The 19,707-nt window shown below is 43.6% G+C and overlaps 1 protein-coding gene across 1 annotated transcript; it reads left to right on the plus strand.

Annotated features, from left to right (window-relative positions):
- Positions 1 to 595: 595 nt before the first annotated feature.
- LOC306942943 (vang-like protein 2) lies at positions 596 to 19,597 on the plus strand. Its single transcript, XM_079529137.1, has 9 exons — positions 596 to 692; positions 6,877 to 7,237; positions 9,009 to 9,126; positions 10,204 to 10,404; positions 11,095 to 11,501; positions 14,398 to 14,531; positions 15,120 to 15,255; positions 15,893 to 16,136; positions 17,162 to 19,597. Exons 2-9 carry the CDS (start codon positions 7,152 to 7,154, stop codon positions 17,420 to 17,422), a joined length of 1,587 nt encoding a protein of 528 aa, XP_079385263.1. The 5' UTR covers positions 596 to 692; positions 6,877 to 7,151; the 3' UTR covers positions 17,423 to 19,597.
- Positions 19,598 to 19,707: the final 110 nt, after the last annotated feature.

Raw genomic sequence — 19,707 nt, forward strand, 5'->3', positions numbered from 1 at the left:
ATTTAAGAAAATGCTTCCCATTGTTGTATGGTCTGTGCCATATATAGCTGCCTGTATGGTCTGTCTGTCTCATATAAATAGTCTGCTTTTGAAGAAGCCACTGATCCTGGCAGCTTCTAAAGCCCATAGCCCGGAGGAACATTCGCGCTGTGATTGGCTAGTTGGTTGTCGAGCAACTGGCGAGCAGACAATATTGTACACATTAATATATTAATCTGGACAACAACAACACCTACATTGACCGTGACACTGACAGAGCAGAGAGCAGCCTGTCATTTACTCAGTCCAACGACATGAAAGAAAGATTGTGTTGGTGTAGTGTAGTCCTTCGCCAAGAATAGATACATTAAACTAGAATTACTTCTCAATTAATAGATAAACCTTGCTACGTTTACAAATAGAATATTTTATCCAGACAAAACGGGCTAGTCATGGTTCATTACACGCACAGTAGATTATTTTACATGTTGGATAATGTTGTCTCCATGACTACTATAAATAACGAATCACAGCGCGAGCGTCCCTCCAGGCTATGGGATTCAGACTACCTTTGAAGAAAAACCTCGAGGGAGGCCGGGGGAGGGGCCTAGATGACTTGGGGGCGTGGCCAGCGCACCGATGATACGGTTGAGTGAAAGAAGTGGAAAGTGAGAAGAACACCTCTTGAATGGACCTGGTGGAATAATAACAAAGTAAGTAGCATTTTGGTGTGTTCAAACTGTACCGTAGCGCTGTGTGTACATGTTAGTCCGGACAGTATTTTGTACCGAATTTTATACGCGAAGTAAACGGGAAGTTTTGGGCGGGGGGTCTCACGGTTTCTTTCCCAAACAATAGTCGTGAAGAGACGCTGGCTGTGGTCGCAGGGAAGTTTCGGACCCTCTCTAATAGGCCCTATTGTTGTTCTCTCCCCACCGAGGCCACGTAGCTCTCTGGACACATTCTTCTATTACGAGGGGACACGATATACATGTTTAAACGTGACCAGAGGAATGGAAAAGGTGCAACAAAGGGGGGAATGAAAGCATTGGGATTTAATGGAGGCCTAGCGTTGCGATCTTTTTTAAGGGAGAGAGAGGTTGGTTGGTGCGGGTGTCCATCCATTCATTAGTTTCAGCAGAGCGATCCATTCCCGAGAAGGAAAAGAAAGGGGTGGAAGCGAAACGATCTGTGGGATCATTGGTTTTGGTGGTACGCGACACCCCGGGGCCTGACGCCCATTGTCTCCCCACAAACCCCTCCATATGAAGAGCTTTTAGAAATCTCACCAAAATCTTAATTTTCTAGTCATTGCTAAATGCTAGTCTTCTGTAGTCCTTTTGTGGCCTTGGCTTTTGTTCAATTATTGATCAGGATTCTTGATAATTGCTGCCTGAGCCTGCCTTGTTTCAAATACTGTTGTATCCTAATCCTAATGTGCTGCTACATTATGATGCAAATAATGTAATAGCATTATTAGGATACAGTATAGCACACTTTATCACACTGTATCCCATACTTTTACATTGTATCCTAATGTGCCGCTACATTGTATCCTAATGTGTGCTGCTACATTGTTGCTTTACCACAGAAGTGACACAGTTAAAAGGTAACTGTAAATTCACAGACCTACATCACAACAGCAGTTATGACTTGGTAAGATTTGGTGTTTAAATGTACAGTAGGCTAAATATTGGTGGTGTGCATCATCAGCACTTAAGATAGACCATGTAGAGTCGCCCATGGGGGGGGGGTCAATATTAAGATCTCTCAATTTTGTCTAATTGACTTGAACCTGTATTTGTTTATTCATTTATTTAGACACATTTGGCATGAAATGTAGTCCTTTCAAACCCATTCTTCGTCTGCTCCTGCAGACTTGAGATTACTTGATAGCTTGTTGTACAGGAGGAGTAGTTCCTCTGGGCTATTGGCCAAGACAATATTGCCTGTGGCTTTCTAAACAAGCCGGCGCAGTAGTGGCCTGGCTTCTGGCCCATAATATCTGATACTACTGCCCACCTCGTGTCATTGGAATACTTTGTTTTCCGATGTGGTGACAGAGTGCTTTATGGGCTGTTATGTAGTTTTGCCCCCTCCAAATGAAATCACAAGACTCAGCAGAGGACACACAGCCTTGTTGTTTCAACCACACCCTAATACACAACAGACACACACTTCACAGTTCACACACAGTCACACCTGCTCCATTTTGCTGGCCATGTGGCCGCAAAGGTTGACGGTAGCAGTTGTCTTTTGAGACTAGATTTCACCGGCTTCACTGGGTAGAGAACAGTGGGTGGTGGTCAGTGTGTGTGTGTGTGTGTGGCCTTTGTACAGTGATCTGCCCCTTTCCCCGCTGGAGCGGCAGAGTGCATGCTTATTTTCACAGTTGGTATTCCAGGCCCTCAAATGGCTTTAGGATGGAGCATGTCATTTCAGAGATGGCCCAGATTGCTTTTCTGCCTTGGCAGCTGCTGGCTCACTTCCAGCAGCTTCTCAGAAAATATGGGGCTGGTAAATTTAAAGACTGAAGACCGCATAATTTTTTTTGGCACAGTGGAATGTGGATGATGATTTGCACTGTGTTTGTACCATTTGTTTGCAGCGTAATGGTCCCCTAAAACACACGATTATGAGACAAGTATCCTCTTGTGGCAGTGGCAGGATATATGGCTTGGTCTTTTACTCTTTTCCAGTCATTGCACGCACAGAATACATTTATCATCTCTCCATCGGGTAATGAGGTGTGCTTAATGGTTTACACTCCCTCGGCCAAGTGATGCCTTCAGCCATGGCACTAGTTGGCTGGCATCAAGGCAGACATCATGTGTCTAATCTTAGACCACACACAAGCTCAGTCAGGTCGCTTGATAGGTTGTATAGCTAGCTGAATACAGTTGGATTCATCTCTCTTGTGCAGTAAAGGGTGAACAAGGCGGTGATTCGTGTAAGTCAGGCTTTTGCTGTCAGAATGCTTTTATCAGGGATTTATTTTGATCAGGAGCACGGATACAGGGACATGGTTAATCTCCTGAAGTGCTGAGATCCCCTGAAGTGCTGAGAAGACTGTGGTGATGACATCATTGTTTATTTTTTTAAAGATGATTGGCCTATAACAGGGCTTTACTGTGCTGGGAGGGAGGAGCACGTTTAAATCATGGCCCATGGTGCGATGACAGCCCTACAATTAATGCAGGACTAACAACAAAAGACTCAATTATAGTACGTAACTGTCAGTTATAGAACACAAATTACTATTGCAGAAAAAAAATCACACATTGAGGAATTTGAGGCAGACAACTTAAAAAGGTCTGCACAATTTATATATAGAACTAATGAACGCCTGAGTGCTAGATGTAATCATGTAATTTGTCTTTAATAACAGGGCAGAAGTCTTGTATCTATGTCTAAAACATAGTTTTATTGGGAACATTTGATCAGGAAATGAAAAGAAATTGACCTGTGTTCCAATGGAGTTATTAAGTGAGTCTCAACTCTTCTTAATACTTTTCATTAGTTAGAAAGTATAGTATAGTATAATATTAGAAATATTTATAAACTTACAGACTCACATATAGTCTGGTGTCAGTGGCTTCCCATGTCATTATATATGCAAGAAATCTCTTAATAAGGTGCCTGGCCGAGCGGTCCAGGCACCTAGGCTGGTAATCCAGCTGTCGCGAGTTCGAGTCCCGATCCCGACGGCCTTTGCTGCGTGTCTTCCTGCCCATCTCTCTCCCCCTTTCCTGTCTAACTACTGTAAAAAATCTATCAATAAAAGCAAAAAAAGAAAACAACGGGTCACATCGTGACTTCTTTTCACAGCACTGCAATATGATATACGACATGTCATATGACAAAGTATCAAATGGGGTATTAATTTATGAAATATACATAACATTATGAAATATGGAGATATAGGAGGTTTCGGCCCGACAGTGATGATTATGTACATGAACGCTGGTGCTGGTGGTCTACGTTGATGAACTGAGTCCCAGTATAGTTCATTAAGTAGGCCATAGGACGCTAGGATGAATAGGAAGGAAACATTATCCATCCTTCCACCAGACCACACCTTGTCAGATCAAGTGTTCTGCTATATCCTCCTCAGCGACAAAACCTAACTGACAGATGGACATATTCCGAGCAAGCGGTGTAGTGCAGTTTTCAGTTGATATTGTATTGTTCTGTAATGTAAAACGGGTACAGTAGCATGGCACACTTCAGCATTTAGGGGTTTGAGAGTGAGACCACTCATTAAAAGTGTATTCACTCATGGTAATTTATAATGTACAGTATGCTGCGTTTGGATGAAAGCATCCACCAATGTAGTGTACTGTATTAGGTACAGCTAGGTACTTAATACTTAGCTGGCAGAGCTAACTTACTAGCGATCTCCAGTCTCTTTTGACACCTGTGCTTTTATCGTTATACAAGTTCACCTTTAGACCTTTGTCTATATGTGAGAGGGAGAGAAAGAGTGAACGAGTGAGGCACTAGTAGATAAACTAGTGATTTACTGATTTTACACACAGCATTTTGACAGCCACATATGTTATACACTGACGTGGCTAACAGGAAAGATCCAGAAAATAACTAATGATCATTATTTCCTTTTGTTATTGCCTGATTTTCCCTGTTTCTGGTGTGTCCATAATGCCTTATCCAAAAGTAGTGGTAACATATAGCCTGAATGTTTCAACAGTGAGTAGACTGTACAAAGAACTTGACTGGAATGAATATTCCTATTCACAATCACAATCCACTGTTTGTGAACAGTTAATGGCTGCCATTGAATCTTCTGTATTGCTGTCATGGTAATAGCCATGCGTAAATAGACTGAAAAAGCTGATTCATTGGAACGACAAAGACATCATGTGGTCAATTAAGTAAAATTAAATTACGCTGGAAACCATCTTGACTATGCCAAATATGGGTTCTATGGCTTGATAGCAAGTGGTCTTTCTATCCATTCAAGCTTTGTGGTCTGGATTGAGTTCTTATTAGCATGAGACGGGAGCTGTTGGTTACTGGTTGGCTGTCTAGTGGTGTAGACCATATGTGGTACTGTTGACACATGCTGAAGCTTGATTTATACTAATACCCGTGTCGCGTGCCGAAAATAGATGATCTACAAGCTCACAGCGACTGAGACCGTGAGATGCCGTAAACTTGTACATCTGCTATCTTTGGTGCGCGATACCGTAGCATAATCTGGTTACAAGTCTAGATGTACATTTATACAAACAACAACACTTCTGTGAACAAATCCAACTTCCAACGTACTATAGGCTCTTGTCTGAGTAGCATGGCAGTTTAGTGGGGGTCATACCTATGATCCCCAGGTTCTATGTTCCCCGGCCCGGGTTCTATGTTCCACACTCACCTTAGGGTTAAGGTTTAGGGAATAGGTAACGAAACCTGGGGAACATGGATACGTTCCTGTCTGGTGTATACCAATGCACATCACCACACAGTGACTCTACCTCCATGTCCCAATCAAAGTCAAACAACCACACCCACCCTTTATCAATTAACCAGCATATGACAGCCCGACATCCATCAAGTAAACACTTTGTTTGTGGGGTCGGGGCATCATCTCTTAAGTTGTGGAGGGGCGTCATAAGGTCAGATCCCCATGGCAACTGTCAACCACCAATCCGCCTCCAGCTGAACACCTTCTTTCATCCCCATAGCAGCGAAGAGGCCCCCGTCACCCGGGGGACGCGGGTAGCGTGGGAGGGAATGTGAGATGGGGGGCAAACAAGTATGGTGAAAACACAGTAATCCAATATGGCTGTCATTGTGTCTGGGGCTAGGCAGTTTGCTGGACGACGGGGCTCGCTATGTTTTTGTCGGTGTGACAACTGACCTGGAAGACGTCTATTCCAGCACGCTCTGATGACACTGTGGAAACGTCGACTTATAGTGGGACGCCATGTGTTCCATTAGTACAGAGCGATGGGTGAAACATGACGTCAGGGTTATTAGGGACCGGGGTTGGGACAGCTCTGTTCCTGGATGTAGACATTGGGCCTCACTTAGCAATATTGCACTTATTCATCGCCAGTAAAGCTATGGAGATGCACTTGATGGTTGCTGTAAAAGCACATGCTCCACCCTTGATAGTTGACGCAAATAAAAACGTAAGTTCTTGACAGATTGCATCGTTTTGTTTTATCATTTTAAAAGTGTCAGAGACTTAAAAATGCATTCATGTAGTATTTTGTAATCAAGGATTTGTTTCTAAAATGCTGCATTTAACTGCTTTTATTCTTTACATGGAAAGCAATTTTCATGAACAAGAAATGTCATATGTTTCCAATGAGACACAACACAGCATTGTGAGCCATGTTGGTCACTGCACTCCCGCCTCCATGTTCTTGTGTGACTAAAACCAAGAAGGCTGGGTCAGACACGATTAGTTCCATATGGTTCATGACTTGCATTACAGGCGCAACAGCTACTGGGAATATCGCTGATGCATACAAATGGTATGGGGGGACTCTGTATGTGTACAGGGGGTTTTCGGGAACTGGCCTCGTGTAGCAAATCGGACGCTAACCTAGTTTGTCACTTAAGAAATTGCGTTAGCTTTCAAAGCTGCAAGAATTGGCTGCTAATTCGGTTGGGTCTTATCTGTCAGCTGCAGTGATGTTATGCAGAGGTGAGTCGTGACCATGGCCGTGTTTGTGAAACAGATAAGCTGTATATGTGAGACGTGACCACTTTCAACCTGGTGTCTGCATTTTGGGCATGTCATAGGCGAAACCTTTCAAAACAGCCTTAGAAAAACAAGCAGCTCTAACAGCTAGTAGATTGCCTAATTGTCTTTTCGCTATTCTTTTGTGTTTTGTCGCTTACAGTTTCTATTGTGTTTGTTTTCTCTCCCAGATCCTGGCTAACTCGGCGCTCTCCCACCTCATCTCTCACCTCTCTTTCTCCTGACCCCCCCCTCCCCCTCTCCTAGCCCCCCTCCCCCTCTCCCCCCTCCCCCGTCGTCGGCCTCCAAGATAGATTCCCTCAGGAGTAGGGTTGACTTGCTCAAGCTGCCGCTGGCGCTCTCTGCCAAGTCCATCACTGAGCGCAAGAGCCAGCTGGGAGGAGGAGTGGGCGAGCAGCCCCGCGGCCCCGGAGGAGGTGGAGGCAGGATCCGTGGAGCCCGCTCAATGCCGTCTCGCGACATGGACAATGAGTCACAGTACTCTGGCTACTCCTACAAGTCCTCGCATTCCCGCGGCTCCCGCAAGCACAAGTATGCACACGCACGTGCACACACAACCTTCCAGACATCCGTTTCACTGTCTTTCTCTTTGTCTCTCTGTTAAATATAAAAAATACACACGCACACGGGATGCCCGCTGGCCTAGTGGTCCAGGTGCATACCACATATAGGATCTGGCCTGACAGCGTGTCGCGTGGTCGAGTCCCGTTCATGACGACCTTTGCATGTCTCCCCCTGTCTCTCTCTCTCCCTCTCTCCCAATACACACACACACACACACACATTTAAAAGACATCTGCCTCTTTGCTCTCCGATCTTGTTGTTTACAATTTACAATTTAGGCATTTAGCAGACGCTCTGTTGCTAGGGACAATTCAAAAACAAATCAAAAACATTTATATATACAGTGTGTGTATATGTATATATATATATAGTCAGAAGCTGGTCTCAAGTTGTTGAACTAAGCTCTTAAGATATTAAAGCTGCAATCTTTATTTTAATGAATAAAACATTATTTAACCAACCTGTATGGTAAAGTAGTTTAACACAATCATAGGGTTGAGGGCGTCTCCCTACACTTCCATTGAGAAACTTACACCCTGGTGTCAGAAAGGACACCTACTGGTTGGTGTGGCTGGAGTTGTTCCGATACCAGTACCAGGTATCGGTGTCAGCGAGTATGCCAGTCTATGCCATCATTCCCATTCCACATCATTTATCACATGATGATATTTCATTTACAGTAATATTTTGAATCTTTCAGTTGACTGTTTTATACTGTACTCTTTGCATTCTAATTTTAACTTGTAGCTGCACTTTAACAATAATTATTAATGGATTTTTTTAAATTATTTGTATTCCTATATTAGTGGTTCTCAAACTATTTAATTTCAAGGACCACCATAACTCTTGACTGTGTGCTAATGGCACCAAATGGACCCATTTGTACCGTCTTCAGTCACAGACCCTGTAATGGTCCATTTGTACCGTCTTCAGTCACAGACCCTGTAATGGTCCATTTGGAACCCCCTCAAGAAACACTGAGGGACCCTGGACCCTACTTTGAGAACCACTGTCCTAGATTTGCAAGTTATAGGAATCTCTGCCGTCTCTAGTGGCCTTCCCGTAACCTCATAAGCCCAATATCTCCCCTGGACAAGTGTGGATTCCCTCTTAATGAGCAGTATATACTGTTTTATTTCCCACACAGGAGACCCAGGACATAATTCTAGGTATTAAAAGTTTCAATTACCTCACTCCGTTGAGAGAGGACATAAAATGGGTTGTAGTTTGTGGTTAATTCCAGTGTCTGGGGAGTAAAACGTTGTAAAATTGTAGTATTTTCACTCCAACCATCAAATCTTTTAGGTGTCATAATTTGAGGGCTATACTGTTAAGCTCTTGTCAAGTGCCTGCCTGTGTATAGCCCAGTTTTTATATACCACTGCACGTACTGTATGTGCAGTGCATGCCTAGATAAGTGTAATGGTCCGTTGCACCGTATCAGAGTATTAAGCTGATGTTGGCTAGTTCCTACCCGTCCTTGGAGCAGACTGCTGCACACTTGTTAGGTTCCTTGGCATGTCAGCAAAAAGCCTGGAAGTGGTAAAATGTTGCAGCTAATATAAGTAAGTCAGAATAGAAACTTTATCGTTAGCACATGTGGAAATTTGCTTTTGGCTTTACTGTGGTAGAATTAACACCAGATGGAAGTGTAGCGACACAGGGTCAATCAGTTGGAGTTCTAACAAACCTCTAGTCTAAAGGCTTATGTTTTCTCCGTTCTGTATGCGTCTGCTAGGAGGGACAAGCATCGTTCCAAGAGTCGAGACGGCAGCAGCCGTGGGGACAAGTCCGTCACCATCCAAGCTCCTGGAGAGCCACTGCTGGACGCAGAGTCAACCCGCGGAGATGACCGGGTCAGTCACTTGAGCGTGTTAACTCTATTAAAATTAAGTCGTCAGTGACTAGAGCATGGCACCCACCTTGGTCAGGAATGACCACAAATTAAAATTAATGCTGTTACATTTTGGGTGTGGTTAGACTGTTTGTTTAGTTTACTTGCCACCATTGGTCATCTTATTGTATTCTTAAAATGTAATTAGTTTGCTGGTAAGCTATAGTGAAAGTAGCTTATATAAACTGTGTCTCATGAACAAAAGAATGTGGTTTGAGAACCAATGAGAAATATGTACAGTGAGTATTTTACAGCGTATGGGGGGAGGGAGAGAGAGAGAGAGACTGGAGCTAATCTCATGAACCACTGGACAGATGAGCACCAAAATTATTGTACACACACCTGGCCTGGTAGGCAAAGGATGTTATAATGCAGAATTTTTCCACCTACATTGTGAATATTGTAACATTTTAGAATTTTTATTTGGAAGTTTATACTGAAACCTTCCCCAAACAAATATGGCTCTGATAAAAACTGCTGTCACAGTAGTCTGTGACGCCATAGAAGATGACTGATGTCGTAGACTGGCCACATGAAGTCCTACTTCCACATTGAGGCCAGGCCATTAATATAACCCATCTTGTTCCTGTCATAGTAGTTGACAGGATTTTCACATCAGACCCTGTGTAGTGGCCATACTGGGCTGGCCAGAGGCTTGGCCTGGCCCAAACAATTACCATACTTTTAGGCTCAAACCCCAAAAAGGTGTCAGTATGCGCCTAATGTCCTCAAAGTCACATCCAACAAGCTTTAAACTGAGCCGATTGGACCTTCCGTTCCAGAGTTAATACTCTGCAGATTTTGCAGATTTTTGATCTGCGATTTCAGATTGAATTTTGTCCATTGTCGCTCCGTCGGACGGCGACAAACAAAATATACCTGAATAAAGTTAGACTAATTAGCATACATTTTGGGCCTGGCCTGAAAACGTCGGGTAGGGTCGAGTTCGGGCAGAATTTGAGAACTCTACTAGTAGTGGTTAATAGACTCCACACACACACCATGCTCATTCTTTCTCTCTTTCCCGTCATCCTTACAGGATGACAACTGGGGCGAGACCACCACGGTGGTCACGGGTACGTCGGTGGACAGCGTGTCCAACGAGGACCTGACTCGCGTCTCCAAGGATCTGGATGAGTCCACGCCGCTGGAATGCAAGCGCTTCCTGGGCCCCGTGCTGGGCTGCTGCCTGAGCCTCTTCGCCCTGGTCACCCCTCTGGCCTTCCTGGTGCTGCCGCAGGTCAGTGCTACTGGACAGGAACTAAGTACATTTATTTGAGTACTGTACTTGCGTACAATTTTGCAGTGTTTGTACTTGAGTATTTCCAATACCTTTACTTCTATTCCATTACACTTTTACTTTTACTCTTACTTCGTAGATTTTAATTATTACAAAATGTACATTAACCAGCCCTATTTAGAAAATAGGGCCATTTGAAAATACAAGCTTGTAAGCTTGTAGATCTGCTATTTTCAAAGATTTTATACATTTGAAAATGTGTGAAATGGGGCCCTCTGCATAATGAGTACTTTCTACTTTTAGTTACTTTAACCCATTTTGACCTGAGATCAGATTCTAAAAATGTCTTCTACATCCTGACAGTTTTCTGAAAAATCTGTTTCCATGTCAGTCGTTCTTCGATTTTTCAAAAACAGCAGATCTACAAGCTCGTAGCGTGCCACTCGGTGGCGCGCTATGAGCTTGTAGATCTGCTATTTTTCAATAGCTAAAGCATAACATAATGCTAACACCAAAAGGGGTACCCGCCCAAAATGGGTTAAGTACATTTTGATACCAAGACTTTTGTACTTTTACTAAAGTAAATGTTGAAATCCAGACTTTCAATCATTAACAGTAGTATTTCTACATTGCAGTGTTGATACTTTTAGTGATGAAGTGAAGTAAATGTTCCCCACCACTGTGCCACAGGTGCTCTGGCGCGACGCCCTGGACCCGTGCGGCACGCCCTGCGAGGGCCTCTACGTGTCGCTCGCCTTCAAGCTGCTCGTGCTGCTCATCTCGTCGTGGGCTCTGTTCTTCCGGCCACCGCGCGCCACCCTGCCGCGCTTCTTCGTCTTCCGCTGCCTGCTCATGGTTCTGGTGTTCCTGTTCGTGGCGTCCTATTGGCTGTTCTACGGCGTGCGTGTGCTGGAGCCCCGCGAGAGGGACTACCGTGGCATCGTGGAGTATGCGGCGTCGCTGGTGGACGCGCTGCTCTTCATCCAGTACCTGGCGCTGGTGCTGCTGGAGGTCAGGCACCTGCAGCCCGCCTTCTGCCTCAAGGTGGTCCGCACCACGGACGGCGCCAGCAGGTTCTACAACATTGGCCACCTCAGGTCGGTTGGCCGTAACGCTGCATACAATTTAGACATTTAGCAAACGCTCTTAACACGTTGACAGCTTTAAATTAATATATCCAATATACAGAGGCTGCCGGGATTGTTTAACCCATTTTGGGCGGGAACCCCTTTTGGTGTTAGCATTATGTTATGCTTTAGCTATTGAAAAATAGCAGATCTACAAGCTCATAGCGTGCCACTCGGTGGCGCGCTATGAGACTGACATAGAAACGACTGACATAGAAACATAGCTTTTTCAGAAAACTGTCAGGATGTAGAAGACATTTTTAGAATCTGATCTCAGGTCAAAATGGGTTAATTACCTTTGGAGCATACGACGAAGTATTTGCGGCTTTGATCCATGAAAATCCGCTTGAAAACACTCCAATGATTTGTTATTGAGCCGACAAAAAAGCCACTTCCTTGATCCGGGCAAGGAAGCTTTGAGAAGGAAGATAAGTGGTCACGTGACTGGGCTGCACCATGACACTTTCATGGACACTTTCATGGGAGCCAAACTCACACCGGAAGTGCAATGAATACATGGCAGTGAATGGAGCCGGCTGGACCAGCTCATAACAAACATTATTTATGAACAATTGAGACCTTTGTCATATAATCGGTTCAGGAATATAAAAGAAGACGTATCACAGGTTGTTTTCTAATCACTTACTTTTCGATGTGCACAGAGTGCACAGTATATAATTTTATCTGAGGATCTAAACAGCAGCAGGTATCGTTTCTGGCTCCGAAGTCTCGCGATACTTGGTACGTTCAGAAAGGTACTTTGTGCTCTTTAGATACCATACCTCTATAGAAATTACACAGTATACACATCAAAAAGCAACACAGCAGACAATAATGTGTTACATGTCTTCTGTTATTTTCCAGAAGTGATTACTTTACAAAAGGTCTCAGTCATTCATAAATAATGTTTGTTCATGAGCTGGTCACTGAGCTCTCATTGACTCCAGTGCATTCTGCCAAACTTCCGGGTAGTTTGGCTCCCATGAAAGTGTCATGGTGCAGCCCAGTCACGTGACCACTTCTCTTCCTTCTCAAAGCTTCCTTGGATCCGGATCTTAGTCAAAGAGCAAAGCGAGCTAAGATTGTCTCTACACCCTTGATCAGTTTGCATTGGACTCAGTTTCTCAGAAGCCCTTGCAAGCCGGCGGTTGGTTGATTTCAGCTTACGTCATCATAACGTGTCCGCCTCGTCACCAGGTCCGCGACAAATCCGCTATTTATTTGAAATTATTACAAAACGACGAATTAAACACATAAAACAAAAAGCGGGTTTAGCGTATTACGCAGCAGCAAAACATGGATTAAATAGCGTGGAAAACGGTTATGCAGCAAACCTGTTAATCCAGGTTATCCTGTCATCAAGAATCATAACTAAGTAAGCTAAGAACCTAACATCCGTCTAACAGTAGAATATCTCTACATTGAAACTATAAGTATACAGTTACACTATAGAGTTCTATGTCTTCATAGCATGCTGTCTAAATGACATAAATTCAGCCTTTGCATACCCTGTAAGGTCGTCGAGGCTAGGGCAAGTGCTGCATGATGTTTCTTTACAAAAAATAGATGGAATGTACGGAATAATATGCACGTGCAGTTTTTGAATTGTGTTTGGTATATTATTCCTTAGTAGAAATTAAACTTTTAATAGTAGAGCTCAAACAATGCCAGATATTTTGGTCCGATCACGAGTATGAGTGCGATCACGATCACGACTGCTAGACGTTTTGACCAATGTTTTGTCGAAGAGTGCAACATTTTCTTATCATTGGAAATAACTTAATGGAAATAACATGAGTTAAATATAGATAAACACAAATAACCTTTTGCTATATTTATTGATAAATAAGTCCATAATATAACATAAACGGAACCTATATTGAAATGCCCAAGATGGGGTTCAAATCAGGACATGTCATAAGAAATTTGTAATATTGGCTGATGTGACTGTCTGGCTGTCAAATGAGCGGTAAAGTGCATGTATGATCCAAGACAAAGCCCTATGTCATAGGGGTTTGTCTTGGATCACACATTTTCCCGCTCCGAAACCACATTTTTCACAATCAAAAAAGGAGTGCTTACTGCTGAAATTACAGTCAATATTAGCCTTTTGTGTGCCTGGTTGTGGAAATTGGCAGGGGGTTGAATTACTCTGCTGGAGTACCGCTGATAGACTAGACGTGTCTGTGTGTAAATTGGCATCATTCTGTATATTTGTATTTTTTAGACATGTGTATGAATACTAAGAGGATGAATCAGAGAGGAAGTGTATCCTCAAGTATTTTGGCATGAGAGTGTTTTTGTGGGGGTGGGTCCTTACATCTTTCTCCTGTATTTATTCCTTTTTTGTGGGTAGCGTGTACAGGCAGCGCAACTATGCTTTGTCTGTTAAAGCTGTTGAAACCTCAACACATTAATCTGTCTGACAACTTAGACATGAATTTCTGCAATAACCAAGCCTTGGTAAAATCTTCAAAATGATCAGTGATTTGGTTTCATCGCCCTCTGGTGGGCTAGATTACAGACTTGTCAGAACTCGGAAAGGGACAAGATATTTAGTTTAGAGTGAAAACAAGAGGGGGCCTAATATAAAGCCATTTGCATTACAGTGAACTAATTATACGGTTTAAGTGGTTAAAACGGTTAATAATGAAACTTGTATTGTGTTGGTTCAGTGAATGGTTAACATTTGACCTCCTGTACGTCTTTACAAATCTGTTTTCTTGAGCATTGTTAACAGAGGAGGAGGAGAAAGTGATCTTGTGCTTTGCATGGAGTGGAAGTTGCACTGCAAAACCAATGCTGCCAAATATTGGTACATTTTATTTATTGCATTGCATTGTGTCCGTATTTCTTGTATTTTCAGTATCCAACGGGCGGCTGTCTGGGTGCTGGACCGTTATTACAGTGACTTCACCGTCTACAACCCAGCCCTGGTCAACCTGCCCAAGTCCATACTCTCCAAGAAGATGACCGGCTTCAAAGTCTACTCCCTGGATGGTAAACTAGAGTGCCACACCTCATGTCATTTCTTTACAATCGGATCAGTTAGTTGCTCTTTAGAATTTGAATGCGAGGTCAGCAGGCTATTGAGATGCTATGGCTAATATAAGGAACAGTAGTCTGTGCAAGTGCAATACTGTAGTCTGGGGTCTCCAGATGGTGGTTCTGTTCTGTACATGGTACAGACTACAGAGACATTATTATGTAGTATTATGTTCATTGGCACTCGGTACAGATGCGTCATTACATGTACACTGACACACATGGACAAAGGTGCTTATTTTCAGTGAAAGGCAACCATGTTAAGACATACAAGAGAAAGATGGCCTCAGTCAATGTGTGTACATTGAACATTCTAAAGCCATATTATACAAACTGATAACAGTTTTACCACTCCTTCATTTCATCCATTCCTCCTAGCCACTCGGTACAATCACTCCTTACTATTGGACTGATGCTTTCTTCAAGGAAATAAAGTGTGCTCTGCTGTGGTATTAATTGCAAGTTGCTCTGAAGCATCAACTGAATGCTCCGGCTCACACAGACTTGACTGTCTCATTCTATAATATGTTATGCCTCTTTCAGAGAACACCACCAATAATTCCACGGGCCAGTCCCGGGCCATGATAGCAGCCGCTGCCAGAAGAAGAGATAACTCCCACAACGAGTTCTACTACGAAGAAGCAGACTACGACCGAAGAGTCCGCAAGCGCAAGTCCAGGTCAGAACCAAAAAACTTGTTCATTAATGTGGTGCTGTTTGGTAATTGCCTGCCACTCGAGACCACTGAGACACCATTTAGTTCAGTGGTTCTTCACCAGTGGTCCGTGGACCACCGGTGGTCCTTGAGGTGATTCCAGGTGGTCCCCAACTAAATGATGGAGAGTTGGTAACCAAATGTAGCCAGCCCTGAATCGCTAGCCACACGCAAAAAGATATGTTCTGGAGATTCAGTGAAACAAAATGAAAATTCAGTGTCAGGCTAAACCAAATGGATCCTTTGGTTTCATTTTACACTCTCAAGAGTTACATTTGTTATTGTTAAACATCTGCATTATTTAACTTACAAGAAGTCTACACACAATAATAGAGAATGTAGAAGAATTATTTTTATCAACATTTGCTGTGGTACCAACATCAATACAGCATGGAAATGTGGACAAAACCGTATCTAACGACAACACAATATTCAGTCCGTTGCTCAAATGCCAAATAAATAGGAAACTGTGGTATTGGCACAGCTGTGATTCAGATATCCACACGTGTGTGACACATGAAAGTTCCTTTTTATCGGCCGCTTAGTCTAATAGCCGACTATTGCTCAGTGGGATATTGACGTGTCCGTGCCCTGACTCCAGGTTGGTGGTAGCCGTGGAAGAGGCCTTCACGCACATCAAGCGGCTCCATGAGGACGAGGTGGCCTCGTCTCCCAAACACCCGCGGGAGGTGATGGACCCGCGGGAGGCGGCCCAGGCCATCTTTGCCCCCATGGCGCGCGCCATGCAGAAGTACCTGAGGACCACCAAGCAGCAGCCCTTCCACAGCATGGACAGCATCCTCACCCACCTGCAGTTCTGCATCACTCACAACATGACGCCAAAGGTGAGCCGCCTTCTAAGTGGAGTCTCATCATTTATACTTATTTTATTGTAGTATTTGTGTGATTTATGCCCATATTTTAGCAGCTTTTAGACCTGTATTAGAAAAGATTGCCAGACATCCAGCAAAACAGGACAGGGTCTAATTACAGCATGGCTTCCCTGTGCAGCCAGTCAGTAATTGGAAGTACAGTCTGGAGCCATGTGGAACCTGCGCCATGCTGTCAAAAGGGGGAGGGTACAGTGCTCTGATGTCATCAATATCACATCCATAGATGTAAAGCCTAGATTGGCCGCTCATTGGCCGCTGCAGTTCATTGAAGCGACCTATATCGCAGGGAAGGTGGAAGTCAAGTGGAAGTGCGGAAGACACACTGCCACTCAAAGTGACAAAGTTCAAAGGAGCTTTATTGGCATGAGAAAACAAACGTTTACATTGCCTCTGATTGGCCTACCGAATGTCCCCTTCTGTGACACACTTTTTTCTCTTTATCCTTTCTTTCCATTTCCATTAATAATACATTATTAATTATAATCTTCAATGGACACATCCACATACCTCCATGCAATATATTTGACGTACAATCATTTTTATTTTTGTCTACTTATTAGTTATAGATTATATATATCGTTTGATAATATTAGGTGTGTGTGTGTGTGTGTGTGTGTGTGTGTGTGTGTGTGTGTGTGTGTGTGTGTGTGTGTGTGTGTGTGTGTGTGTGTGTGTGTGTGTGTGTGTGTGTGTGTGTGTGTGTGTGTGTGTGTGTGTGTGTGTGTGTGTGTGTGTGTGTGTGTGTGTGTGTGTGTGTGTGTGTGTGTGTGTGTGTGTGTGTGTGTGTGTGTGTGTGTGTGTGTGTGTGTGTGTGTGTACACACACCATATCTCACAGCAGTCATCTCCCTATTTGGATAACATGTTGGGCAATACAGAGCGCTTTTCTAGACGGCTGCCTCTTTCAGTACCATGGCATTAAACAAAACATCTCTTGATGATGATAATTGATGACCAACTCCTTACTGTCTCTTCCAGGCCTTCCTTGAGCGCTACCTCACCCCTGGTCCCACCGTGCAGTACCAGCGGGAGAACGGCAGGGGGCGCCAGTGGACCCTAGTTAGTGAGGAGCCTGTGACGACGGCGCTGCGCCAGGGCCTGGTCTTCTCGCTGCGGCGCCCCGACTTCTCGCTGGTCGTCACGGTGACGCCGCTCCCCTTCCTGCGCCTGGGGGAGGAGTATATCGACCCCAAGAGTCACAAGTTTGTCATGAGGCTGCAGTCGGAGACCTCTGTCTAGACACACTTGGTGGTGAGGGGATCCCCGTCCGGTGTTTCAAGGTGCATCCTAAACCGGTGGTTTCTCAAATCACTTTAATTTCAAGGACCCCCACTTGGTTTGCATTAGGCCACGGACCTGCATAACTCTGGGAATGTACAGATGGTTCCATTTGATTTGTACACTCTACGAATGTGTAAGGGTCCATTTGGTTCCCAACTATCAATAATATAGCCAGGGACCTCCTGGATCCCCCTCGAGGACGGGCCACTTTGAGAACCATTTGCTTTAAAAGCATCATCATCCGATGCCTCGCGTTGTCTTCCTGCTCGGTTGTGGAGCTGGCAGGAACGGGATGACACCACGTGTCCAGGCAATACGACGTGCATATCAGTCTAGAGCGGGATGACACCACGTGTCCAGGCAATACGACGTGCATATCAGTCTAGAACGGGATGACACCACGTGTCCAGGCAATACGACGTGCATATCAGTCTAGAACCAGCACCGAGGCGGACCACAGATGCCACCTCTCCAGGGAAAATACCCATCAGTAACCATCTTCCCACTGAATCATTAATGTTATGGATTTTTCTTTTGTCATCAAGAGACTGTCATAAGCTACATGATTCACTCCCCTCCTACAAGAAAGAATATCGTTGTTGCCTTGACCGGACCATGTGTTGTAAAGTCTTTGTCGTTGGGTTGCGCTGTAAAACACTTCCCCTTTTTCTTTTGGTTCTAAAGAGGGACTTGAGTGTCTTTTAAAAACAAATGTTGCATTGTGCTGTAACCACTGGACTCCAGGACTGTGATGACTCATCACTTTAACCACTAGAGGGGGATTGTGTCACACTTCTCGGTTCCTCTTCCTGATGTCTTAAGAATGGACCAATCAAAACACGGCTTTGACTTCAACTCATTACCTGCCAGTGTGTAGGACCTTTTGTTATTTTATTTTTTATGGAAGGTGTGTGTGTGACACTGTGTGTGTGTGTGTGTGTGTGTGTGTGTGTGTGAGACATTTATTATTATTATTATTATAACAGAATGTAGCATTATGTGCATTGACTTATAATTGTCTTGGCATGTCTTCCTGCATCTATTTAAAAGAAAAGAAGAAGTGCATTCCTAAGTTCTCTCTCGACTGAGGCAATGTTGTATTGTCTTTCATTTCATTCTATGCTGGCCTCTTGGCAAAAAAATGCCCATAAAGACTTTAAAAAATGATATTACTCAAAGATAATATCACTGTTTTTTAACAGGTGTTTCATCCTGATCTTCCTGTTTTTTTTACCTATGTATGTCATAAGAAAGGAGTCTAGACCAAGTGTTCATAGTTTGACTATGAGCTGACTTCTAACGGTTCCATTTTCTACGCGTTTTTTAAACCCCCTCACCACTACCCCAGACTGGACGTGTGATTGTATTCCTCACTGCACGTCATCGGCAGCAGTAGTAGTAGTAGCATATCACCGCGTTGTGCCACAAACCCACAAGTTGACAAAAAGCACAATACAAATGCTGCCTCCTCCTCCATCGCCTCAGCCTTACAGACGGCGTGTGAAAAGTATCTCTCTACAAGTAAAGACTCTTGTCAGAGTGCCTCGGTTTTTAACCACTCTCCACCACAATGTACGCTAACTAACATGTGATTTTGTGCATGGTTTACGCCGGTGTCCCTTGCCGAACATAGCCGATCTACAAGCGATACTACATATGAATGAGAACAAAATCAGGCTTAATGCAACATGAATCGGCACAAGCTGTACGTTTACTGTTTGAGACACACTATGACTGACTGATGGTTGCTTTGAATGTTTTCTTGTAACAATGACACTAGTACCAATGAACAGTGACCACAACTGAGGTGGATTTCTTTTCTTTTTCTTTCTACAACCGAGCGATCAAGCTGCTTTTCCTTTCTCATGCACGCTAGAATTGTTTGCGGTTCAAATGATTTTCTTTTTTTTTTATACAGACTTTGTTTTTCTATACTTTTTTTTAAGGTGCCTAAGTTATGATGATGCAATTTACAGAATGTTTTTACTTTTGAAAAAAAAGAGAAAAGAAGAAAAAAAAAGTGGCTTGTAAAGAAAAACAAAATTTGTAGATTTGTCTTGTATCATGATCCTTTTGGTAACTGTAGCTTGTATAGTGTGTTCCCCCCACTATTAAACCATTTTATTGCATATACACATGATCTGTTTTGTCACTAATTATTAAAGGACCACTTCACCACTTTTCAACCTATCTTCATAGGTCCTCACTAATAATCCTGAAAAAATGGCGCAATTTTTTTTCTA

This window comes from Electrona antarctica, assembly GCF_951216825.1.
Source record: "Electrona antarctica genome assembly, chromosome: 19".
In the NCBI taxonomy this organism is placed as follows: Eukaryota; Metazoa; Chordata; class Actinopteri; order Myctophiformes; family Myctophidae; genus Electrona; species Electrona antarctica.

Bases quoted from the DNA above. Each gene is read 5' to 3' on its own strand.
- LOC306942943 (XM_079529137.1), top strand. From the start codon at position 7,152: ATGCCGTCTCGCGACATGGACAATGAGTCACAGTACTCTGGCTACTCC. The intron at 11,502-14,397 runs GTCGGTTGGCCG...TTGTATTTTCAG, and splicing joins TACAACATTGGCCACCTCAG to TATCCAACGGGCGGCTGTCT. The intron at 14,532-15,119 runs GTAAACTAGAGT...TGCCTCTTTCAG, and splicing joins CAAAGTCTACTCCCTGGATG to AGAACACCACCAATAATTCC.